The sequence below is a fragment of the Danio rerio genome, chromosome 9 (assembly GCF_052040795.2).
Source record: "Danio rerio strain M-AB ecotype USA chromosome 9, GRCz13ab, whole genome shotgun sequence".
NCBI classification, from domain to species: domain Eukaryota; kingdom Metazoa; phylum Chordata; class Actinopteri; order Cypriniformes; family Danionidae; genus Danio; species Danio rerio.
Window position 1 is genome coordinate 33402638 of NC_141029.1, and position 27177 is coordinate 33429814.

The 27177-nt window shown below is 35.6% G+C and overlaps 2 protein-coding genes across 23 annotated transcripts in view; both read left to right on the forward strand.

The window, feature by feature from the left end:
• The window catches only part of clybl (citrate lyase beta like), a 760714-nt gene that overhangs the window by 370398 nt on the left and 363139 nt on the right, over nucleotides 1–27177 (forward strand). The window lies entirely within an intron of this gene.
• si:ch211-168k14.2 overlaps nucleotides 1–27177 on the forward strand; it is a 241539-nt gene that overhangs the window by 190792 nt on the left and 23570 nt on the right. For 10 of the 22 annotated variants that reach the window (XR_015499478.1, XR_015499473.1, XR_015499475.1 and 7 more), the window contains 16 exons: nucleotides 2108–2238; nucleotides 3055–3200; nucleotides 3502–3619; nucleotides 4055–4120; nucleotides 5412–5470; nucleotides 5562–5654; nucleotides 6666–6818; nucleotides 8511–8660; nucleotides 9244–9327; nucleotides 10238–10319; nucleotides 10440–10550; nucleotides 11629–11838; nucleotides 15732–15987; nucleotides 16177–16305; nucleotides 18264–18389; nucleotides 19023–19141. Coding sequence is in view for 6 of the 22 variants with exons in the window: in XM_087267919.1 (XP_087124045.1) it covers nucleotides 2108–2238; nucleotides 3055–3200; nucleotides 3502–3619; nucleotides 4055–4120; nucleotides 5412–5470; nucleotides 5562–5654; nucleotides 6666–6818; nucleotides 8511–8660; nucleotides 9244–9327; nucleotides 10238–10319; nucleotides 10440–10550; nucleotides 11629–11838; nucleotides 15732–15987; nucleotides 16177–16305; nucleotides 18264–18389; nucleotides 19023–19141 (2033 nt within the window). In the remaining 16 variants the exon portion in view is untranslated. Of the gene's footprint in view, nucleotides 1–2107; nucleotides 2239–3054; nucleotides 3201–3501; nucleotides 3620–4054; nucleotides 4121–5411; nucleotides 5471–5561; nucleotides 5655–6665; nucleotides 6819–8510; nucleotides 8661–9243; nucleotides 9362–9738; nucleotides 9818–10237; nucleotides 10320–10439; nucleotides 10551–11628; nucleotides 11839–15731; nucleotides 15988–16176; nucleotides 16306–18263; nucleotides 18390–19022; nucleotides 19142–27177 lie in introns of all 22 variants that reach the window. The other 12 variants (XR_015499479.1, XR_015499474.1, XR_015499482.1 and 9 more) reach the window with 6 other exon arrangements.

Here is a 27177-nt window from a genome sequence, read left to right on the forward strand (position 1 = left end):
AACTGTGGTGGGTCTCATCAACAAAAACGATGAGGAAAACTACAGAAGTGAGGTGAGCCGTCTGGCCGAGTGGTGCAGAGACAACAATCTCTTTTTGAATGTGGAGAAGACGAAAGAGATTGTTGTTGACTTCAGGAAAGAGCACACTCTCCATGCTCCCCTGACCATCAACGGTGCGACTGTGGAGCGTGTGAGCAGCACCAAGTTCCTGGGTGTACACATCACTGAGGATCTCTCCTGGACCAAAAACTCCACTGCACTGGCCAAAAAATCACAGCAGCGTCTCTACTTCCTCCGCAAACTCAAAAGAGCAAGAGCACCAGCCCCAATCATGTACACCTTCTACAGAGGCACTATTGAGAGCATCCTGACCAGCTGCATCACTGTGTGGTTTGGAACCTGCAATGCATCCTGCAGGAAAACACTTCAACGCATAGTGAGAACAGCTGAGAAGATCATTGGTGTCTCTCTCCCCTCCCTTCAGGACATTTACAGCACACGTCTTACCCGTAAAGCCCTCTGCATAACAGCAGATGCCACCCACCCAATGCACAGCTTCTTCAGTCTGCTGCCATCAGGGAGGAGACTGCGCAGTCTCCAGGCCAGGACCAACAGACTGAAAGACAGCTTCATCCATCAGGCTGTCAGGAAGCTGAACTCTCTCCCAGCTCTGCTCCCCGCTCCCTCCCCACGCACCTCCTCCCCTCGCACCTCTGGACTCTGACACACACACACACACACACACACTCATCTGCACTGGTCACTTTATGCAGACACATATACTACCTCCCAATATGTCACTGTCACTTTATCACAATGATCATGTTTACAAGTTCTTTTGCACTATACTGTTTTTTATCTGCACAACTCTGGTTTACTTTGCACTCATTGCTATATGCCCTTAATGTCACTGTATTGTTTACAATTTTTTTATTACATATGTATATTTCTTAGACTACATTTATGTGCAATGTGTATATACTGTAAATTTTCTAAATTTTCTTTTTTTCTTAAACCCTACTATTTTTTATATATATATTTTATATTAATGTTAAGCACCTTGGGTCTGAGAGTAACGCAATTTCGATTCTCTGTATGTCTTGTACATGTGGCTGAATTGACAATAAAGCTGACTTTGACTTTGACTTTGACTATATACAGTATACTGTAGACCATTTCAATGTGATCATGTCATTGGTCCATGAACATTCCCTGCTTGTTATCAAACTATTCCTAACTTTAACAAGAGGCAATTCAATTATAACTTAATCTTAAAACAGCTATCATTACATTATTTATCAATATGTGTTTTTTTTGGATTCACAGAAGCTATAGGAATTAAAAACGTAAAACAGGAAATACGAATGGGCCATTGTTTTTGTTTACACCCCTCAAAATGGTCTATACATTTCAATGTTTATTTACGATTCATTGCTAGATAGTAAATGTATTTTTGTAAATACTGTATTTACACATGTCAGATTTTGGTAACAGTATTGCAAAAATTGCAAACCTCATATAAATAAAAAAAGAAAATCCACCTCATATAATATTTATTTTAACCTCCCGAAGTTGAAGATCAATTTTATTCCTGATGTTTAAAAAAGAGAAAAGATTTTGGACTATCTTTTGTGCTGTATTCAAAGAATGCTAGCTTCCAAAGCCGTGCACATTCATTAATATTTCAAGGAACAAATATGTTAATTTCAGCAGGTAAAAGCACCTACTTACTAAAATCATTATCTGATGCAGAGCAGATTTAGCCTTCAGAAACTCTAAAGCACACAGCGTACTATACACCTCCAGCTGGAGTCTTCAATCGCTGTCCTGCTGACAATCAAATGGAGCCTCTCCATGCCATTACTGCACAACTTCAAAAGATGAAAAGCCAAACAAACTATTTCTAAAGTAGCTGTACTTTTAGATTGCTATGATGTTATCAACCATTTTAAAATACAAGGCCAACATGAGTCCGAATGATTACCACAGCACAGCATCAAGGTGTGTCCATGTTTTCTTATTGATCTCAACCAGCTCATGTAATCATTGCTCGAGATAAAATCAGTACGCTCACTGTAACATTTCAATGTTGTGATTATTTTTCCAGAATCAAGGAACATATCCTTTCAAGCAATATACAATTTTCTTCCGTTCAAGTCCCTGGAAGGTGTCATATTTCTTGAAGAAGTGCCGATTCTGGTGCAAGTGACAGAAGTGGAGCGATTCACATCTTCAAGGGTAATAAAAATATATTTAAAAATGAATATTTTGACTGAAGGAAAAGTTTTTTTAATAAACTATTTTTATACCGTTGAAGTCTTAGGACTCTATTATACACCTGGCACAATAAGGCACAAGACTTGTTTGGTGCAATTTGTTGCTATTCAGACCAGCGCAACATTAATTTTCACGTATTATTGGCACAATGCTATTTTTGAGATAAAAACAACTACAGTACCTCCATGTCTCATCTCTGGGGACATTTTAGGTATATTCATAGCAGTTTGCTATTTACTATTAATTTATAGAAGTAGTTGAAACAAATCTTTGGTTAACAAACTATAAATTAAATATGTAGGCTAATGGATATCTTCATTAGAATGTGTACATCACCATTTTCTTTCCACAAAGTAAAGGAGTAAAGTAAAGAGTAAAAGTAAAGTAAAGAGAAATTAAAGAGGCAGACTGGAGGAGGCTCCTGAATTATTAGACCAACCCCCCCCCCCCCCCCCCCCCACCCCCCACTTGCTCTATTTTTTTCCCAATCTCTGTTTAACTAGGTTAATTTGACAAGTTAGGGTAATTAGGCAAGTTCTTTTTAGCAAGTTTTATTTTTTATTTTTTGAAAACTGCTTTTATTGTAGCCGACATAAAAAAAGACGTTTTTTCCTGAAGAAAAATTATTATAGGAAATACTGTTAAAAAAAATCCTTGCTCTGTTAATCACTGATTTGTAAACATTTAAAAAAATAATTTTGGTCTGTCAATTGTGATTTCAACTGAATTTGCAATCATATTGAGTAAGTTCTTGTTTGTTGAAATGATCCTCCCAAGGTGCTGAATCCCAACTTGTACACTGTGGAGCTGAGCCATGGAGACTTCAAGTGGAAAATAAAGCGTCGTTTTAAGCACTTTCAGGCACTTCACCAGGAGCTACTAAAATTCCGAGCCCTGTTAAAAATCCCTCTACCAAGCCGAATGTAAGATGCACTGTACTAGTTTCATCTCTATATGCACACATTCATTCACAAATACAAAACTTGTGTTGAAAACACAGTCCGGCCCATTGGTTTTTGGGCCGCTAAATGTTTTCATTTTTCAGTTGGGTGTACTCAATTTGTCCCAGATGTATTCTCGTTAGCGCCCCTGAACCCTGCGAAAAACTGTTTTCTCAGCCTCGCTGCACTGTTAACTCACAGTTAATCAAATCAGAGGTGCTCTTATGAACGCACAACTCAAATCTGGTAAAATATTGACAGTCAGCTTTCCTGTTTTTGACAGTCACTCTGTCAATAGGAGGTCATTCAAAGGCCGCAAGAGGTTTCACGGAGAACGCATCCCAACATTACCAAGAAGACCTGATGCCCTCGTCAGAGAGGAACAGCTCATCAGCAGAAAAGTGACTTTTTTTTTAATTTTAATTTATTGTTTAATTATTTGAACACATATATACAGTATGCATGTATATTAAATGTGCATGTTTACACAATGTACCTCTTGTTTTCAGACATGTTTATATTTATTTTTAGAAAACGCAATGCCACAATTTTAAACTTCAGAGTTAATAACTCAATATTTGGTTGGTTATTGATTTTTACCAGCTATCATTTTTGCTTTATTTGCTCTACATGACAATATTTTATAGAATAATACAAATCATAAAATTTTACTAAAAACTCAAACCTTTCTATTTTAATTAGATTCTTAGAGTATTCTAGTTCTCTGTTTACAATAATAGATTACATTAGATTAAGTTGCCTAAAATTAAAAATGATAAAACATTTGTATATTTTACCTTTCTTTCTCTGATGTTGCAGTTTTTTAATTTCAACAGATGCAGCTGGAAGACTATCTGAGGAATGTCTTGAAAAAGCCTTTATACAGAACACATCCTGCAACAGTAAGTCATATATGAAATATTTTTTCTTGCCAGTTTCAGTGGAGTCAAATGTTAGAGCATTTAGTCTAATCTTAATATTAAACAATAAAATCGCTTAAATTTTGTTGGTCCCTTTAACACATTTTGTAGACTATTAGGTTGAGTTTAGGTTAGGTTAGTTATATCAGTTTGTATTACAGTATGTATTGCCATGTAGTTGTAATGCTAATGTAACTTTTAGTCAACAAAATGTGCAATAGGGACCATCAAAATAGGGTCTTACCAACATAATATTAAATAAATGAACATTTACATATTTCTGTTTTTGATAATATGTTTTTCCATCTCTGAAATGGGTCGTTCCTTCAACATTACCTGAGCAGCGGTGTTACAGTAAATACACATTAAAACCTCACTCATGCATTTATAAAATGAACGAAGCAAGAACAATGTAATTTCACCTACACGTTTGTTTGAATGATACATTGTACTTGATTCAAAGCTTTTAAACTGAATGTACAAAAATAAGTGTGTGCTGAAATATTCACACCCTTACTACATCACTCAGATAAAAGCAGTTTATCTGTACATCAATTGCATGTGAAAATAGCATTCAGTAATGTAACAGAAGGCTCTGACACATTTTCATTCAAAAAAATTCAACAAAGATAACTTTCTATTAAAAAAATTAACATAAAACAAAATCAATTTGCATACTAGCAGCATATACTATTGTACTTTTTGTTAGTGTATAATGCAAGCATAATGATATACAGAATAACAACATTTGACCTAAAAATGGTACTAATCTCATCTGTAGGCGCAGTGCTATTGTCTAGCATGAAAATGAGAATTGTTCAGTTACCACTGTGTCACATGATGTCAGGATGAAGGTTCTGGAAGGAACTCTACCTGCTGTGTCCCCACTCATTAAAACAAGCTCTTTTGTAGAGAAGGCCTCTGAGAGGTGATTCCACACTTAGCTCAGCGCTTCACAGGCTAATTTTCTGACAGTCACATAATTAGCATTCGTTTGCAGGGCTAATTAAAGAGTACCTGTACCCGGAAACATTCGCCCCCACTTCAGTTTTCACCTTACACTTTCCTGACTAATTATTAAGGTAGAACTGGACTGTACAAATGAGATGCCAATTTGTGCTTAATTTTAGTCTCCATAGCTGAAATGTTTCAAAGAAGCATGTTTAAACGGGAAAAGGATGAGCAAATGTGATAGTTACTGGTGTATAGTTCATATGCATGTTTGCCCTAAAGCCGGTTTGGTGTTAATAAGGCTAATTTAATTTAATTTCAGCTTGAATTTCTGGAAGTGAGCCAGATTTCATTCATCCAGGATTTAGGACCTAAAGGAATGTAAGAATGCACATATAGTACAATAACACTTTAGCAATACATCAACAATTTCTTGGCTTGATTTGTAATTGTTGATTTGCATTGACAAAAGTGAAGGTCTAATCTTCAAGAAATCAGGAGGAAACACATTCCCTGTGTGTTACTGGTGCGGATCCAACAGCGTCTGTTACCGCTGGTCCAAAAGGTGAGAGCAGTTCCTGAAAATCCTCTATTTAGGAACTTATGCAGTTGAAGTCAGAATTATTAGTCCCCCTGAATTAGTAGCCCCGCTGTTTATTTTTTCTTCCATTTTCTTTTTAACGGAGAGATGATTTCTTCAACACATTTATAAACATAATAGATTTAATAACTAATTTGTAATAACTGATTTATTTTATCTTTACCATGAGTAAATAATATTTGACTATAGATATTTTTAAGAGACTTCTATACAGCTTAAAGTAACATTTAAAGGCTTAACTAGGTTAATTATGTAACTAGGCAGGTTAGGGTAATTAGGCAAGTTATTGTATAACGATGGTTTGTTCTATAGACTATCAAGAAATGTATAGCTTAAAGGGGTTAATAATTTTGACTTTAAATGTGTTTAAAAAAAATAAAAATGCTTTTATTCTAGCCAAAACAAAACAAAAAATACTTTCACCAGAAGAAAAAATATTATCAGACATACTGTGAAAATTTCCTTACTCTGTTAAACATCATTTGGAAAATATTTGTTAAAGAAAAAAAGCAAAGGGGGCTAATAATTCTGACTTCAACTGTATGTTGAAAACTAAACTTTTATTTTTCAACCATGTTCACACTGTAAGGCCATAACACTATCTTTCTGAGAAAAAACTTCAATCAGAAGTGTGCGATTTCACAAGTGAAGACACCAAGCCCTGAAATCAATATAGCTGAATAACAGATGCTGATGTCAAACTATCTTCATCTGTGTTATTGTTTTTTCTTTGACAAGCAGCTACAGTAACATTACACTTACATAATTCACATGGCTCTTAAAAGCAAACACTGGAAGATTTGAGCCCAATTGAATTTTGCTCCTCGGATTGCGGCCTTGCTGAGCTTTTGGGTCATGGCATGTCTTCTGTTGCGCTTGTTTACTTATTTAGGTTATTATGATGTTTTCCCACAGCTGATAGAATGGCTCTCCCCCTTGTTTCAGCTCTCATGTGGTGACTGCTTCATGTTTCAGATGGCTGGTGGTAAAAGACTCCTTTGTTCTCTACATGAGGCCAGAGGATGGCCAAGTAGGCACTGTGATTCTATACGATAAGGGATTTCACATCAAAATAGGGGCCCTGGAGACCGGAGTCAGGCATGGAGTCACGATTGAGAATCTTTGCAGGCAGGTTGAAATAAATGTGATTTATATTGCTGATATTTGGTCATGCGATGCAATATCGAGTACAAAAAGTGTGCTGTATTGTATAAATAGTCAACATGCTTTCAGAAATGTTTATATTTATATACTTTTTGGTGTTTTGCTTAAATCTTTCGAAGCCATTTTTAATTTCACAATTCTGACCTTTTTTCATCAGGGATCTAGGTTTATATTTTACAATTTTAACTTTTTAAAAATGTTTTATTTTATCTTAATGTTCCAAAATATAAACTCAGAATTTGATATATTTTTCTATGTCACATTTGTAAATGTACAGTGCATCTCGCAATTCTTAGTTTACATCTCAAAAATATGGCTTTATTTTAATTTTTTTAGAAATCCCAATTGACCCTTTTTTGCAGATATCAGTCTGACAATCAGGGATTGATATTAACTTTTTAGATCACCAGCCACTATGGCTAATAGTTTTTCAAAATTACTAGCCACTCCCCATTTCACTAGCCACAATTTTGTTGACAGGAAAATATATACTTACATGCATACATTTGATTTTGGCATGCTGAAATTAATTAATTTAGATTTTGCAATATGTCCACAAATCCTCATTCATTTCACTTTTTGTATGTTGTGTATAACCTTGCTCAATCAACATGAGCAAATATGTTGTGGTTTCATAGCATTGCATTGCATTAGCTCTTGTTTTTACAAGACTTGTCAGAGCTCCCTAAGGATTTACATTTTTTTTTTCTAGCCACACCAAAAATAAAGGAAATATAGTTATATACATACACTTTTTATTCAACAAAACTTTTCGTAAAAAAAAAAAAAAAATTGAAAAAAAAAAGATAAAAAATTATATATATATAAATTACACAGTAGTCTGTCCTTGCAAAAGGTCCCAGATCACCAGTTCACTATATAATTCAATGGGAATCCAATTTATTTCAAAGGGAACTGATTGCATCAGTTGCGTTTCCAGGCACAGTTGCTAGATTCCCACAAGAAATGAAAGTGTGCAAGCATCAACACGTGATACTAAAGCCCTCATCAGTGACTGAGAGTCTCTCCATGCTTGTAATCATCCTCTCATTCCTCATTCATCTGCCTTCTTTTGCTCACGTGAACACAGTTGTCAGACGTGCTGCTTTTCGATGGGCATCTTTATTGTTGAACTTTGCTTTTAAGAAAATATCATTTAAAAAATATTTTTAACCAGCAAAAGTGTTGCTGTTTGGGGCGAATGGCTTTGACAGAAATGGTCACTTTGAGTTTTGAATTTAACGTAATCTTATGTTTCTTAGTTTTATTGCTGAGCTACAAAAACCGAACTGAAGTTAAATGATTCAGTTAAATGTAAATGAATCAGACTTTTAAAATATAAATACTGTCACTTGACGTACAGTACATCTGACATCCACGAGCATATCAAAGTAAAGGCAGGTGCAGCTGTGTTCAGCATTGAACTCCATTGTGTTATAAATGGAATTGTTTATGTTTTTGCTTAAAACTTTATTGTTGTTTTTTGGCCCTTTATAGGAAAAAAGTTTGGGCATCCCTGCACTAGACAATAAATTAATCAGTTTGTTATTTACAAGAAAATAATAGTTATTATTACAATATATAGTGTATATTTATGCATGTATTCCTATTTATTTGTTTGCTGACAAAAGTATCAACCAACATTTTTCTTCACAGGGCGCTTACTATCAAGTGCTCCACATATAGACAGGCTCGTTGGTGGGGACACTCCATAGATGACTTTTCTCAGATGTTTGGACAGGATTTTCTAAGGGAAAACCGCCATGGGTCTTTCACACCTGTTAGAGAAAACACTACAGCAAAATGGTGAGAAGTTTTGCTGTCATAGTAATCATTAAGCCATGTTCTAACTAGCTCCAGTTAAAACTATTCACCTTATTCTTCACATATGAGCAGACGCCGGCGTTTGAATCTTTTTGGCTCAAGATTTCCCACCTCATTCACTTCCATTAGTTTTTAGATGTTAAAAATAGCTCGTTTTGCTGCTTGATGTTGTAAACTGATGTTTTCTTATCATATTATTCTACTTTGTCTGTATAGTCATGCAAGCACTTGCTTGTAGAACAATTAGTTTGACCGTTTTCTACCGTTTATAATCATTTCTCCCATAGGCAACTGAATCGGAAGCTCTAAAAAAACCACAAAAACAAGCACACCTCTGCATTAAAGGATAAGGTCAATAAAGGAAATAACTTACTTTTTTGTTAATATATTTGAAAGTGTACTATTTTAAATTTCAAGTATTACTTCTATCTCAGAAGTTCAGCTTGGTCCTTATCCTTTTTTTATGTCGACATGTGCGCAACACTTACCAGAACATTTTCTGTTAAATCTCTGTGATGTGCCCTGACACAGTTCTTAAATGAAGCGCCCTGTGCTCCTTTTGAAGGTTTGTCAACGCAGCGGGATACTTCGATGCCATAGCTGATGCCCTGGAAGGAGCAAAGGAGGAAATCTTCATCACAGCCTGGTGGTACAGATAAGAATCAGCATCAATTACTCCACATGTACCTAGATTTCATTCTGTGATTGCTCATTTCTTTTTATGTAACAATGTATTTTTTTCTGTTATTGCAATGTGATAGCTGTTTCTTTTCAATAGGAGAAGGTTCAGAAAGAATACATAATTGATTGTTTTTAGCTAATAATTTTAACTCTTTCCCTACCAACCACTTCCAGAATATTTTTTTTAGCTAGAAATATAGGACCATATTATATATCAAAATAAACTCAGCAGGCACACAACATCATCAAGACGTTTATATTAGGGTAGATTTAGATCATGACGTCAGGTGACCAAAATTCACTGTCTAGCCAGCATCCAAGCGATTAATTTAATGTCCTATTACGACGTCAAATTATGTTGATATTTGGTTGATTTTAGGTTGTGTTGGAAAGTGACCAAAACCCAGCGTCTGAAAGATGTCATAGTGATTACATCCACACAACATGAAGGTGTCAAGGTAACATGATTAGACGTTGATTTTAAGTTGATTTTAGGTTGGGCATTGAACATTGACATCGGCTTGACTTTGGGTTCTGACATCAACCCGATTTTGGTTGGATTTGTTGGATTTCAACAAAATCCAACGTCCCCACGACTTTGTGGTACATTTTGGTACAACATCAATATGATGTCATGTTGACGTCCTGTGCCTGCAGGGAAGCTACTAAACCAAGCCTCTGAAAAGAGTTGCGAGAATGTTGTCCAAAAATATCATCTTTTGTGTTTGAGATAGTAAAAAAAGCCATATGTTTGGTACAAAACAAGGCAGAATTAATTACAGAAGTTTTAAATGAACTATTTCCTCATACAACAGAAATAAAGAATGAACATTGACTAGAAGTTGTCAAAGCATGACGTGTTTTGATAATGCTTTTAGGTTAAGCCCAGAAATCTTCCTCAAACGGCCGGTGGTAGATGGTAACATGTGGAGATTAGACCACGTCCTCAAGCGTAAAGCAGTGAGTCTGAACACCTGCTCAAGTCTGGACTTCTGCCAGCTTCATTCTACTTCTCGCACATCTGTTTTTTTATGTTAAACCTCATGGTTCATCCAGTTAAAATGTTTTGTGTAAACTCAGGAACAAGGAGTGAAGATCTTTGTCCAGCTCTACAAAGAAGTGGAGGTGGTGATGGGACTCAACAGCGAGTACACAAAGAAGACCCTGATGGGACTTCACTCTAACATCAGGGTGAGCTGATCAGAATGTCAAACATTATCACAAGCAGATTCTTGTCCAGAAATGACAGTATTACAGAGGGGATCCGTCCCTTCGTATCAGCTTCTCACTCTTGCGTCTATCCACATCTCTCCAAGAACTAAGGTTCAATCAAAACAAATCATAGAAAACCTGAGAGCACTCAGCTTGCACACTACCTCAGGACACAGGAGTAGCATGTTACTTAGATCATGTTTGGACATTGCCAAAATCCTCGCTCATAGAATAAGGGGGATCACTCTGTTGGGAACCCTACGGATTGTGTCTGGAGATGGTCGGGTTCTTCCTTGCAGATTGTCTCCCGGAGAGCCTGAGGCTGCTTCCCTGGAGCTCGCGTGGCACCATAGCGTTGTGGTATTCATCATCGCAGCGCCCCTGGCCGGTGCGTGATTGACGCGCCGTCACATTATCTTATTGGAGAGCTGGTTGAGTCTGGGCAGAGGAGTGACACTGGGAAGTGGCTTGGGATCTACACCCCAAGGACGTGTGCGGTGAAGCAGCTGGGTGGAGGTATTCCTGGGCCCTGCTGGTGTAGAAACACCTGCCAGGGGCGGTGTCCTCTGGAGGGTTTGCCAAAGCTGGTGAAGACGCAGCTGTTTTGCACAAAGGTTGACACCATCTACATCATGGTTTTATTTTTGGCAGAGGGCCCGCTGTATTTTTTTTTAGATGATTTTGAGGAAATTTGGACAAATGAGAAAAGAAGTTACGTTTATCAATTTCGTCAGGGTTTATATGAAATGTTCCTCACATTTGTCAAGATGTAAACCAAACTTAAAAAAAAATCTATTAACACTTTTCCCAAAAATGGTTTCCATCATTGGAATGATATGGATATATAATGTCCATCTATTTTTATAGTCTATGGTTTATATAATGAAAGGATGTGATAGGAATGATTGATTAAATAGTAAAGAATTGATTGATTGATTTAGTAATCATTATAGTAATAATACAATTTAAATACTAATCCTACTGACCAGAATTTCCCTGTGTCTCGTGCAGTTGAGAAAAGACACCTGACAAGCTGGCCATCTGTATTGATTAACAGGTCATCCGACACCCTGATCACATGCCCTCCACTGCATTGCTTTGGGCTCACCATGAGAAGTCGGTGGTGATTGACCAGTCACTAGCCTTCCTGGGAGGGATTGATTTGGCTTACGGAAGATGGGACGACTACCAACACAGACTGGCTGATGTGGGAAGTGTGAGAAGAAGCCCTCAGCAAAGTCCTGCTATTTCCCCCAGCCTCACTCATGTAAGACCACTATTACCTGTTGCACTTTCTAAGGTAACATCATCATTAATGTAATCCGTACAATTATAAATCTCAGTCATTCTGATCTATTATTGTACTACTGTTTAGAAGGTACTTATTATATGGTCACACTTTATTTTGATGGTCCGTTTGTTGAATTTAAGTTACATCTCTTCTACATGCCGACTAATTCTCATTAGATTATAAGTAGACTGTTAGGTTAGGGTTAGTTAGTGTAAGGTGATATGTTCTTGCAAAGTTTCTTATAGTCAGTTAAATGTCTGTTAGAGTAGCAGTATCAACAGATATTAAGCAAATAGTCTGATAATACTAAAATGGACCATCAAAATAAAGTGTTACCCATTATATTCCTTTGATAGCAAAGCTAAATTTTCACAGTACTAATGCAGTTCCACCAATCTTCAGTGTCACATGATTATTCAGAAATCTTTCTAATATGATACTAAAGGATTCATGAGACATTTCTTATCATAGTCAGTTCTAAGAGTGTTAGTGCTGATTAATAATTGTGGATATTATGGTGCATTTCCTAAATTAATGGAGAGTTCAAAAGACCATCCTTTATTTGAAATAGAAATTTGAAGATTTTATCAATACCTTTTTATCAATTAATTGCATACCTGCTGTATAAAAGTATTCATTTATTTGTAAAGCTAAATTATAATATTACACAGAAGTGTGTTGTACAGGAATAAACCTAGTAAACGTGAGTGGCTTTGAATGTTTCTTAAAATGCCCTGCTATTGACAACTGGGTGTTTCTGAAATCTGTCAAAGACCTCAATGGGGGACTCAATGGGGGCGCAAGAACATCTTCTATTTCAATCTACTCTTCAAAGCCATGTAAATTCATCTGTATAAGTCCAACATAGAGGTGGCTCAGTGGTTAGCACTGGTACCTGACAGCAAGAAGGTCACTGGTTCGAGTCCGGGCTGGCTTAGTCAGCATTTTCTGTGGAGTTTGCATGTTCTCCACGTTAGTGTGGGTTTTCTCTGGGTACTCCATTTCCCCCCACAGTACAAAGACATGCGCTAGGTGAATTGGATGAACCAAATTGGTCTTAGTGTGTGTGTGTGTGTGTGTGTGTGTGTGTGTGTGTGTGTGTGTGTGTGTGTGTGTGTGTGTGTGTGAATATGACAGTGTATGAGTGTTTCCCAGTACTGAGTTGCAGCTAGAAAGGCATCTGCTGTGTAAAACACAAGCTGGAATTGGCAGTTCATTCCGCTGTGGCAACCCATGATAAATAATGGACTAAGCCAAAGGAAAATGAATGAATGAACTGCAATGTGTTTATTTGATTCTGTCATGTTAGGAAATAATCACATTGGTCTGCGATCCTTACTTGAAAGCATTGGGAGCAAAGCTAAATTACAATTGTAGCAATTTATATTTTGTGGCCATTCTAACAATGCTGTGGTCCAGACAGCATTTCAGTTGTACACTTACTAGGATTGATTTTGTGGCTGGCGATTCAGGGCCTCGGCCTTCTTATTCTTTTCTTTTTTTCCAACGAGCCAACGTAAAATTGCAATTACGGAGCATCTGGGGCACCCTTGAAGGGCCTGCGGTTGATAATTCCAGTCCTTCTCGCTGGGCCTTTCCTTCCCCCCAGAGAGCTGCATTAAACATAAAGGCCCTGCATGGATGAGTGAGTCAACAAATGACTGGGGCCACTAAATGGGAGCTTGATTTCGTCTATATGCCACCTCTCCCGGCCTGCTGCCTACCTGCCTGCCATTGTGTCATTAAATATGGGTCTGAGCTTTTAAATAAACATGATTTGAACCCAGATGACGGCACTTATTGCATTTACTAAGGGGCTTCTCTTAGCATGCTTGAGTGACTGTATCTATCAATGCGGGGCTCCTCAACTGTAAAATCTTTGCTAATATACATGAAACTGTTACAGCTGTTGGTCTAACCTTTCAAAACGTCTCCTAAGGAGCACAGTGATATTTGCACTTAATAAAATTATGCCCACCAGGAGAATAGTGCTCTGACATTTGCCATTTGTCAAGTCGAGGGCACTATGATCCCCCATGAGCCATTAACTCGCACACATCAGAGGGCATTTTACCATCGCTCAGACTGGAGTCACTTACACTATCGTTTAAGTCATAGCTTCCCTGGGCCGATGCTGCACGGGTGGCCATTACCGCTCTCTACAGTACGAATCACAGGCTGACAGCTAGCCAGATGTGGCAGCCATGTAGATAACGGAAGTTTTCACTGTTCAATGGATTGGTGTGAAAAGTTTGTCTTTGTTCTTTGTCCCTGGATTGTGCAACAGTTATTTTTCTTGTATTTTTTGTAGACTTTATAAATGTGTAAAATCTAAGAGCAAAGAAGTCATGGAAATAAAATCAGCGTCCAAGTACGCTTTAAAACCTTAGCCAAGTTTTTATTTTTCATTTGCTAACCCTCACGTTGTATCTCTGTGACTGATTGTGTGTGCAGTTGTACAAAATTTGCTACTCTTCATAGAAAAGTCACATGAGTTTATCATGTGATCACGAGTTTCACATGTGAATGTACAAATGGTTGGTCGTGATGACTATGAGTTGCTGGCATGGGAGGAGTCAAGTTGGACATTAATGTGCTGAACCAAATAACCAAATGTTTTTGCTGTATTTGATTTCTGAAGAAAAAATAAAGTATCTCAAGTTCAGTATTGTTTGTTTTTAATATTATGTATTTAATTTAAAATGCTTTGATCTAATTTATTATATTAAATAAAATAATATTTTTAACTTAGAACATTTTAAGAGTTTAAATAAAAAAAAACATCTGAAAATGTACAATTAAATTATAAAAAAAATATAAAAATTAATTATATAAAATTTAATTTAGATTATTCGAAGAGTTCAAATCGTCTGAAATTTCCATCGAAAATTTACGTTTCTCTCAGGTTCCTTTGTTTATGTTGAGATGTTTTACTTTAAAGACCTGGAAAAGGTCTTATTCTTTGCCATAAAAGTGATATTTCTGAATATACACACGGGATTTTGTATCTAAATTCTTAATTTCTTCTTATACAAACATACTTTTATATATAAATAATAGTAATAAGAACAAATTTAAACAACCTATTTCTATTACATGGGTTTTCCATGTGATTATACTGTGTTTTCAGAAGTGAAATTTTACATGTGCTAATTTACATCTTAATGAGATCACGTGATCACATCAAATTAACGTCGAAATTGTGGGACATCTCTGTAAGGGATTGCCTTAAATTTAGAATTTAATTAAATTTAATTCAAATTTAATTTAGAAATTGATTAAATGTAACTTTATGAGTCATTTCACTCACTCACTATCCTTCAGATAGTGTCAAAGCAATATCAACCGCCAATTACTCTGGCATATGTTTTGTAGCTGCAACCCAGCTCAATCGCTAAGGCTAATTTTATTTACTCAATTCACCTATACTAATATGTCTATTAATATGTATAATATGTCTTTGGAGTGTGGGGGAAACCCCGAAACCCACACAGACACTGGGAGAACATGTAAAGTCCACACAAAAATGCCTCCTGGCCCAGCTGGGACCTGAACCAGCAACCTTCTTGCTGTAAGGCAACAGTGCTAACCACTGAGCCTCTGTGCTGCCCTATGAGTCATTTTAAACGTAAAGTTAAATAATTTACAGTTGAAGTCAGAATTATTACCCACCCTTTAAAATTATCTTTTTTAAATATTTAGTGGGTTATGACCAATTTGGACCTTAAGAAGATATGAAACTGAAGTTTAATTTTGCTGCACACAAAGATCACTAGGATGCTAAATAAGATGAATAGGATAGATGAAGACATAAAACATGTCTTTTCTGTCTTATATGTGTTTCATTCATGGGCTGTATTGTTTTGTAGCAGTCAGTTGCCACCGTGGAGGAGGGCGAGGAGGTAAAACTAAATGTGGTGGTTGAAGAAATTCATATTGGAGAAGGAGGAGCAGGCAGAGCTGGAGATGCAGGCTCGATGGAGGATCCAAGTGAGATCTGTACGAGTTTTATGATGACTATGCCTAAAGAGGATCAGAGAGAAAACAGCCTCACCCTACCCACAGAAAGGCTGCTAAGAACACCGTCTGAGAAAAGTCACCACAGCTTTGATGCTGCAGAGTCCAGTAAGAAGAATTTAGTAAGAACTAAATAAACCCTTAAACATTAACTTTGGTGTGCTGGTTGTGGTGCAATTGTTAAACATTAGATCTTACATTACCCTGTATAAATTAGAATTAATTGTCTAATTTATTAATTTATTAATTGTCTAATAGGTCTAACAGAGACTGTGTGTATGCGTGTTCTGTTTGTAGAGCGTTACAGCAGGACTAGTCTTAATTCCAGGACACCTCTCACTCTTGAATGTTACACCAAGAGCTTGTCTCTGCATTCCAGTGATTCCTACTCTCTCGGCCTGCATCATTGTCTCCCTCTGCCTTATGGTTAGTATACACTAGCTGTCGCTGTACCAAAATTCCAGTAGTCAGATCCAGTAGCAGTATAATTTCCTTTTAGATGAAGCCGATTTCACTTTAGATCAGCCACATCACTTTATTTATTGTTTTTTTTATAACAGTCTTGTTATGATAAAAACTTAAACCACCATTTATTGGCTACAGATTAAATAAGTTCCATAAGTAAAATGAACATTTATATTATTCTTAAGAAAATCGATTGTCAATAATAACTGATAAACCTTTTAAGATCTGAGGTTGCTGGTTGATTTTTCATTCGCACCCTCTGGTAACCCCTCTGGTAAGTGTTAGTTTCATACTGATTAGTTTATCAAACAATGTTTGATTCCTACATGATTACTGCATTTAAATTTAGACACTTTAAGCTTTCTATAGATATATGTCTCATGTCTGTGTGTCTTGTTTTCACATAGTTTCAGTTCATTTTAGTGATGTGTTTCTAAAAACAGTTCGCGGAGAGACAAAAGAAACAACCACAGTGTTTATTTTATTTATTTTGCAAAAGCACACACTTTTGTTGTTATTGTGTGTATACACAAAAAAGTAGACACCTAAGAGATTGGTGTATAACACATATTTGTGTGACTAAAATCAACAGAGTATTCTTCGGATAGCATAGTGTGAGTACGGCGTTAGTGTCTTTTGCAGTGATTAAGAAAAAAAAAAAAGATGCTGGTCACGCCGGCGTGATCTGGCGACCTCAGAGGGTTAATTACTCTTGTTTTATACTGCATTAGCCACAATGTACAGAAAAGTATACACTGCTCAATATTATTGATACATGTAAACATTTTGTGCTGTCCACATTTACAAGCATATGGATTCCAGACTGACCAAGCACAATGAACTGCTGGTACTGCAGAGAGACAGATAATAAAAACACTGTTTTAAATATTATGTATCCACCTGATACTAAAGAACTGGTATTTTTGACAACTCTAGCAAACACATACATTCACAAGATTGTTATAACACATTTAATGGTCATCATAATCTTAAATCTGTAATATTTAGATAAAAAAACTATGTACATTTATATGTATTTACTTACGGACCAACATTTTTGCATCTGCAAGCATCTAATTACATCGAGTTGTTTCGAATGCAGCGTCTATAGCACTGAACAGTAAATTTGACATTGTTCTCTCTTCTAGCTGCCGTTATCAGTCTCACACATTATGTTTCTTTTTCTGAAAGTCATGACACCATCATGAAGTTTTTCTTTCATTATTTCAGCAAATGTGATTGTAAAAAATGATAATTGTTGTATTCTCCCATTCACTGCGCTCTAAGTTTACCCAACTATGACTTCCACTACAGAGAAACCAAGAAATGTGAAAAGAGTCCATTATGTTTATAATACAACACACTAAGCAAACAATCTTTAATAGCTGATATATCATATACAGTGCTCAATATATATAATTACACCCCTCACAAGTCTCTCTTTTAAATTATTATTTTCTATAGGAAGCTTTACAATATTATATTTGTGCATATACATTAGATTAGTCAGTACTAAAGCCAAATCTGGAGCTTATCTAACAAAATAACTTGCAATAATGGTTCAATAATTGGTAACCCAAATTTATATGTTTGACAAAAATATTAAATAACATTTTTAAAAATAGCAAAATCAAGAGAAACTGAAAGATATACAATTTTGTTAAAACGTTGTAGTTTGTAATATTTTGCTTGAATTTAATTGTATTATCTTTCTATCTCTAAACATGTTTGGTGACTAAAATATAGTTTTAATAAATATATCTGTTTAATAAATCTGTTTTGTTTAAATTTTCACTGAGAAATGGATAAAAATATTCATTTTCAAAATGGGGGTTACTCAATTATGCTGAGCACTGTATATGAATTGATACAACATTGTATCTATGAAATGTTTTTGTGTGTCTGTCAATGTGTTTTAGAGACCAGTTCCCTTAGAAGTTACATTGGCAGTACTGAACTCTGCGGAGAGACTCGCTTCTGGCACGGCAAAGACTACTGCAACTTCATCCTCAAAGACTGGGTCAAACTCAACAAGCCTTTTGATGGTATGTCTACAAAATCACAACCAACAACCTCAGCATCTTCTTTTTAGACCTCAGCTGATTATTTTGCATTACAAAAAGTGGAAAAAAATCAAGATGCGTTCATATTTCTGTGTTTCTCGAAACAGTGAATCTTTAGGCCTTTAGACCAAAAAAAAAACAAAACAAACAAACTAGCAAACAAGAAAGACAAAAATGACAACTGCACTATACATTCTTTGATATCTTAAGTCAGATTCATCAAATAAAGCAATCTCTCCAGCCCAGGAGTGAGGGAAAGAAGGCATAGAAGTTGTTTCCAATAATCCCATTCTGTAGCCGGTATGGGGTTATTTTCCCAGCTCTATTCTCTTGCCAGAGGGAGATAACTTCATTTTTGCATCTCTGCTTTGTGAATGTGAAGTCCTGGTTTCGCACATAGTGCCAACTGGGTAGGACACAGCAGGAGAATGGAGGAGTCTGATAGATGAATGTAGTGAAATACTCGAAGACGGTTGCGCACTGACAAAGACGGTGAAAGAGAAAGACCACACTGTGATTCCTTCAAAAGGCCTGTCTGTCATCTCTGCATAATGGTTTGGCTAATGTTGTTATGAATTATAGAGGCTGTTTGGTGTTTATTTTGCTCTGCTTAAGATTTTATTGACAGGTATAAAACGCCACGGATGCCCTGGCATGATATTGGTGTGATGGTTCATGGAAAGGCTGCGAGAGATATTGCACGACATTTCATTCAGAGGTGGAATTTTACAAAGGTAGGAAAAATCAAGAATGTTTTTAGCAATCTCTGCCTTTGATCGTTGAATAATAAGGAAAAGATGATTGGTTCTCTATTTTTTCATCTGCAAAAAGCTAGAATTTTAAAAATGATGCGCTGTAAAAATCAGCTGTTTGTCTATATATTGTAGCACAAATTAGCTGTACACTTACAAAATATTTTAGTTTACAATTGTTTGTAGCTTTTTTTGTACTGTAATTTACATGACCAACCAGACAATATACAATTAAATAAAAATAATTAAATAAAAGAGGGTGGCATGGTGGCTGGGTCAGTTGCCATTTCTGTGTTGAGTTTGCATGTTCTCCCTGTTGGCGTGAGTTTCCTCTGGGTGCTACGGTTTCCCCCACAAGTCCAAACACATGCAGTGTAGGTGAATTTTATGAACCTAATTAGCTGTAGTGTATTTGTGTGTGAATGTAAGAGTGTATGTGTGTTTTCCAATACTGGGTTGCAGCTGGAACATCTGCTGCATAAAACATATGCTAGATAAGTTGGCAGTTAATTGCGATCAATGTTACATTTGAAATCAGACATATACAGAAAACACTCATTAAAACTGTTGCATTTTCCATAGAGTAGCTTCTAGTTTCTTTTAGTGTTTTCAGTTTTTTTTACACTTTGAAAACAATGATCTGTTCTCTGACATTATTTGAAGAAAATGAAGAAAAATAAGGTGACTTTAATTAATATTTTATAATACATTATATTTTTTTTTGTGATGAGATAGCACAATGAGCTGCAAATACAATATATATTGTAATAATAAATATATATTAAATGAATGCATTCAGGCGATGCAGTGGCACAGTAGGTAGTGCTGTCGCCTTACAGCAAGAAGGTCGCTGGTACGAGCCTCGGCTGGGTCAGTTGCCGTTTCTATGTGGAGTTTGCATGTTCTCCATGTGTTCGCGTGGTCCAGTGTGTGTAATTGAGAGTGTGTGTGTGTGTGTGTGTGTGTGTGTGTGTGTGTGTGTGTGTGTGTGGATGTTTCCCAGAGATTGGTTGCAACTGGAAGGGCAAAATGTGCTGGATAAGTTGGCTGTCCATTCCGCTGTGGCGATCCCTAGATTAATAAAAGGACTAAGCCGAAAAGAAAATGAATGAATGAATGAATTAATTAATTATTGAATACATTTATTTCACAGGGTCCCAAACTGTGCTTACTGAAATGAAAATCGAACAATGTGAAATTATTAAATGAAAAAATGAATGCATTTAATTAACAAGTGCTGGTATTTTAACGACTAATTGCAAGGGTTTATATTTTTAGGTCCTGAAATTAAACATAGCCATTGTTTAAGCTGAGAATATTAATATTAACTAAAAATATTTCTCTTAAATACTTAAATTTAGTACTTCATAGTCATCTTCCAGGATTCATTTTAAAATATTCAGTTCTGTTTAAAAATACAATCTATTATATTCTAAAGGCAATTTTCAGGTCATTTTATTTTTGTTCTGCTGCCATAAATTCAGCTATTAAAATTCAATCTTTCAATATTAAACAACACTTAGCTTTCCAACTCTTTCAATGTGTGAGCCGTAAGATTAGTAGGGGAGTGCAGGGCACAAAGTAACATGGGGTAAAATGTAACAGAGTTTTAAGATATCTGATCAGGGTTAACCATGGCATGCTTCTGAGGTTTTTACCACAGAGTCGGCAGACGTCTTCCTGCCAATTATTGAAAAAGTTTTGCGAAATTCGGATGAGAAGCACAAGATAAATCATTTTTGCAGCATAAATTTATTTTTTCATTCATTCATTTATTTTCTTTTCGGCTTTAGTCCCTTTATTAATCCAGGGTCGCCACAGCGGAATGAACCACCAACTTATCCAGCACATTTTTACGCAGCGGATGACTTTCCAGCCGCAACCCATCTCTGGGAAAGTATTTTTTTATTATACTCAATATATATATATATATATATATATATATTTTTTTTTTTTTTTTAAATCTGTAAAAGTATGTAAGTGAAGTCTTATATTGTTGTGATTGCTATCTTCTAGGCTAAAAGATGGAACCATTTTGAAAGATTTAAAAAAAAAACACACAGAGGGAAAACACAACACAGCAGTTGTAACAGGGTGTCAATAAGCCACAAACTGTCGGACACCAACTAAACTAACAAAATATTTTTGTAATTTTGAGTGTTATGTTGGTAACATCCAACACAATCTCACGGCAATTCGTAACTTTTTCATTTAGTGGCTAATTCGTATGAATTCGTACGATCTAATTCGTACAATTTAGTATGATTTGCTTATCCCCCAATGACGGTTGGGGTTAGGGGTGGGGTCAGGTGTACGACTGAACTCGTACGAATTTGTACGAATTAGCCACTAAACTGGCAAAACGTAAAATACTTACGTTTTCTCGTGAGATCAGGCTGTAACATCTATAAAAATGTTTTTTAGTAGAAAATATTTTTTAATAGAACAAAATATATATTTTATCAAAGATGGGGGTCTCGAGTCACACCACTTGACTTAAGTTGCAAAATTTAGGACTTCAGACTTGCTTGACAAATATCCAAAAAAGACTCGACTTGACTTGAACTTGACTGTCATGACTTGAGACTTGACTTGGACTTAAGTTAAATGACTCAAAATTATGTTATTATGCATTACATACAAAAACAAAAGTTCTAAATGTAAATATAAAATGCTAAAGAAATTGCAACAGTAAAAATAAAATTGGCAAAAATTTGATTGACTTGAAAGTGACTTTATAGAACAAACAACGACTTGACTTGAGATAAGCAGTGACTAGACTTGACTTGAGTCTGACAAAAATTGACAACTTGCTTGAGACTTGAAGGTTATGACTCAAGACTTGCTTGTGACCTGCACATGTGTGACTTACTCCCATCTCTGTATTTTATTGCTAATATTGCAAGTAAATTCATTGTATAATAATGGACAATAATGCAAATAAATCCATATGTGTTCATCCAATAGATAAACAAATAAACATGCTGTGCTATGTAGAATTAAAAAAACAATGAGTTAAGTACTGAGGAAATATACTATTTAAAGTAAACTGAATTTACATTAATTGTGTGAAATTTGACTTTATAAGCATATGTTACAACTAACCCTTAGTTGTAACAACCCTTAGTTGTCTGTTACAACTTGCCCTGCAGGTTGGGTAAATAATAATAATCTTACTGCTGGCACTTTTGGCAATACTGCACAGAAACCATAGATTCAGCGATCATACTTTCAGTGCTCATTTGTAGAAAAGGCTTGTGTGTTGTTGGTAAAAACAAATGGTTTGTCTAACCCCATATCTTTGTTCATTATTGGGCCAAAACCAAAAAGTGTTACTTTGTGCCCTGCTCACCCTTACATTTGTTTTATAGCATTACTTTTACAGTGAAGGTTTTGTAGCATTTTTAAACCCTTTTTAAAGTTACAAGAGTTTCATATAAAAGATAACTTCCTGAGCTATACTGTAACCTATAAGCAACATACTTTTCTTCTTGAGGAGTTTTGCATTTGTCAGAAAGCATATTGCATTGTATTGTTTGGTATACAGTTTATGTATAAACCAAATCCTTGAATGTACATAAAAATGAGCTTTTAAATTGTTAGGGGGTGCACAAACACCACCTCCATTCAGAAGTCTTAATTGTAAGAAGTACAGATCAGAGAGCATGCAAGAAGCCGTCGTTTCCAAGTCTTTTTGTAAATCCATCTTTATTAGCTTGAGCTTAGCACCCCCTGCAGTTGCTCATTGTGTCCTGTTCTGAATGCCGTCAGCATTCAATGGCCGCCTGCTCTCTCAGCCCCCTTTTAGAGCAATTAGAGGCCTTTTTACTTTGATTGTTCAGTAATTGAATTGGTTTGAGGCCTGTATGATTTCCTTTGGATTATGCCAGTCATATTTCAGGCTTGGCTAGCGATCAGACACTCTGCTGGTGAATAATTAAAGGAGAGGAAGCCAGGTGTGTGTGTGCGGCAAACAAAAGCCAGTTGAATGCTTCTGATGAGGTGTTTAGTGGAAATGAGAATTTACAGCTCAAAGACAGACTAGTCTCATTTATATCTTTTGCTGTTGATTAGGGAAAACCGTTCATCACGTTTCACAACAAAGAAAGTATTGCGAAGTGGAAACAATACTGTCAGTGATTTGTGAGGAAGGTGCTATCAGTAATATATGAGGACTTTGCTTATACAGTTCTCAACATATATGAGTACACCCCTCACAAATCTCTTTTCAGTTCATATTGTTAATAGGAAGCTATACAATATTATAGTTGTGCATACTGTACATTAGATTAGTCAGTATTAAAGCCAAATCTGGAGCTTATCTAACAAAATAACTTAGGATAAGGTGCAAAAACTAGTACACCCAAATTTATATGTTATAGAAAAATATTAAATACAAATTTATAAAAGAGAAAAAATCTAGAGAAGCAAACATTTTGTTTGAAATTCTGTATGCTGTAATAATTTTCTGCGATATTTTGCTTGAATTTAATTGTATTATCCTTTAATTTCTCAATATGTTTGATGACTAAAATATTATTTGAATAAATATATCTGCTTAATAAATCTGTTTTGTTTAAGTGCACCAAAATACATTGCCTATATTCACTGAGAAATGGAGAAAAATATTAATTTTTAAAATGGGGTGAACTCACTTATGCTGAGCACTGTATATGCACATACACATAGATCATATTATCAAAAGTTACTATGTTTTAAAACTACATTAAAAATGGATTTGTTGTCATTGCTAAATTGTAACTATTAATACTAATACTGTTTGACATGTATTGCTCATTGTGAGTGAATGTTAGTTATTGTTAACTTAGGGAACTCTACTGTATTTTTAAACTTTTTATTATAAAATATTGCATTTATAAAATAACAAATAATATTTAAAAAATCAATAAACAAATTGAACTAAATAACTGTTTTATATTTTAATATATTGTCTTGTTTTTTCAGCAAGCTTTTTTCCAGTCATCATTGTTATGGACTCTTTCAGAAATCACTCTAATATTCTGATTGGTTTATTAATGTTAAAATCTTTTTCATGACTCTTTTGACTCACCCCGGCCTATAAATCTGAACTTTTAAGTTTTCATTCTTCATAAAGATCCCTTAAGTCCTCTGCTCAGCTTCTGCTAATTGTTCCTAAATTCTGGTTAAATAAAACTAAATGAAACAGAGCTTTCTTTGGAGCACATTACCTTCAGCTATATATATATATATATATATATATATATATATATATATATATATATATATATATATGTGTGTGTGTGTGTGTGTGTGTGTGTGTGTGTGTGTGTGTGTGTGTGTGTGTGTGTGTGTGTGTGTGTGTGTGTGTGTGTGTGTGTGTGTGTGTGTGTGTGTGTGTGTGTGTGTGTGTGTGTGTATGTATGTATGTATGTATGTATATGTGTGTATATGTGTGTATCTTTTAAAATTTTAACTCTTCTCTTTAGCCTATTGATACATGTAATACCCAACAGTGAACTTTATCAAACAAGATGGGTGTAGTTAACTCAAAATATACTAAAAGTTAAAGGTTTGTAATTAAATACCTCATTACTTCAACTTAAATGAAGTAAGTACTCATATAGATTAGTTTTTTTTTTACTCAAATGGTTTGTAGCAATCGATTTCCTCAAACAGTTTGAGTTGCCTTAACTTATTGGGTTGTAGAGTACTCAGTTGGTTTGAGTTCTCTTCATTTATTGGGTTTTACTCTGCTCAAATTGCTTTTTTAACTCAAATGGATTAAGTTCACAGTACTCATTAGGATTAATTAGTTTTTGCACTTAAATGGCTTGTTGCAATTGGTTTCCTCAAATGGTTAAAGTTGCTTTAACTTTTGGGGTTTTACAGTGTATAAAAGAATGTATTTTTAGCACTCATTAACTGTATAGATTTTAAATATTTATTTAAAATTTTTATTGTAGCACACAGTATTGTCCTGTCGATCTAATTGTTAATTTTTTTAGCCATGTATGTGAAGCAAGTAAAATGTGATGTGCATACAGTATAGAAATGTAAATATTTACCGAATAAACCCAGCATTACCCTCAGAAACAATTTTGCAGTGTCTCATTGTTTTTAACTAAATATAATTTTTATTAAACAGTGACTTCTGTACAAGTGATGCATTAATGCACCTGTGCTAAACTAACTGCTATTATAATCAGAACTAGAATCAGAATCTATTATTTACTGTCTAAACATATGCTCAGTGATTTACTGAGCTTCATGCGTATAGTCTGTACCTGCGATACGAAGAAGAACAAAAAACAAATTAGTTTAAGTCAAATCTTTTTTTAGAACTGTGGTGAATCAGACATGTGATTCACTATCAAGGTCACTGGAGTTATGAGTATGGTTTGGGCAGCTGCCAACAGCCCGTGAGCACAGTTAATGTTAGTTCTCCCTCATCAGGGCTCAATGGATTTTAATCAACACATTATGCCAGTTGTTAATTGCCTGAGAACCATCTGTTTATAACCACACAGCCCAGATTACTGCTTGCCCACAGTGTAAGCTGACACGGTGTACAGCTCGCTAATTTGCACCACGAGCTCTTCCTTCAACAGAGGTGAAAACGTCAAGTCAAATAAAACTTCCAAAGAAACTCTGGTGCAAGTGAATAAATCATAATTTAGGGCTTTGTTTTAGTAACACTGTTTCATACAGAACAAAACTGAAAGTGTGGATCTGAGGTGTCAAACATACAACCCACAAAGGCCTGAAAGATGTTCGGAAGAATGATGGAAATAAATTAATAAATAAAACATTCGTTTAAAAATTAGATCAAGTGTTTTTGCTAAATTTTTTTTATCTGAAATGCAGCAGACAGCTTAAAGTAAGGGAGCTAGGATTATGTGACATAAAGTGCAATATAATATAATTGTTTTAACCGTGTGTGAGAAAGATGGATGCAGCATTTTAAAATTTACAATACCTAACAAAGGTCTTGTTGCCTATCCAGGTTTTAGGAATAACAAATAATAATTTGAACTTCTAGTTGATCATGGATCAGAGGCGGCTTACTGTATATGAAAGACAAACGCCTCTAGATTACACTTATTTTACCAAAATAAAATATGATCATGCCTTGATCATTAATTTTTTAATTAGGACAGTAAGGTCTGACTGTGCTCGGACAAAAGTCTTGTCACTTAACAGAAACATTCATTCATTCATTCATTCATTCATTTTCTTTTCGGCTCAGTCACTTTATTAATCTGGGGTCGCCACAGCGGAATGAACCGCCAACTTATCCAGCATATGTTTTACGCAGCGGATGCCCTTCCAACTGCAACCCATCTCTGGGAAACATCCATACACACTCATTCACACTCATACACTATGGACAATTTAGCCTACCCAATTCACCTACACCAAATTTCTTTGGACAGTGGGGGAAACCAAAGCACCCAGAGGAAACCCACACGAACACGAGGAGAACATACAAACTCTACACAGAGACGCTAACTGACCCAGTCGAGCACCACCTACTGCGCCACCGCGTCGCTTAACAGAAACAATGAATGTACAGTATGTAATATAAAGTCATGGTGCAGTGGAAAAAGAATGGCTATTGTGTATGAGCTTGGAGGACTGCATCCATACATCTCTGCAATGGCTCAAATACTTATTAATAAATTCATCTGCAATGGCAAAGATGGTGTTCTTGCAGGACTCCCAAAGTTCATCAAAATTCTTTGGATGCATCTTCAAATGCTTCTTCCTTCATCTCACCCCAGACATGCTCAATAATGTTCATGTCTGGTGACTGGGCTGGCAAATCCTGGAGCATCTTGACCTTCTTTGCTTTCAGGAACTTTGATGTGGAAGCTGAAGTATGATAAGAAGCGCTATCCTGCTGAAGAATTTGCCCTCTCCTGTGGTTTGTAATGTAATGGGCAGCACTAATGCAATGTAATTTAATGTAATGCATTTATATAGTGCATTTATTGTGTATGGCCATACACCTTAAGCACTTTACAATCATGAAGGGG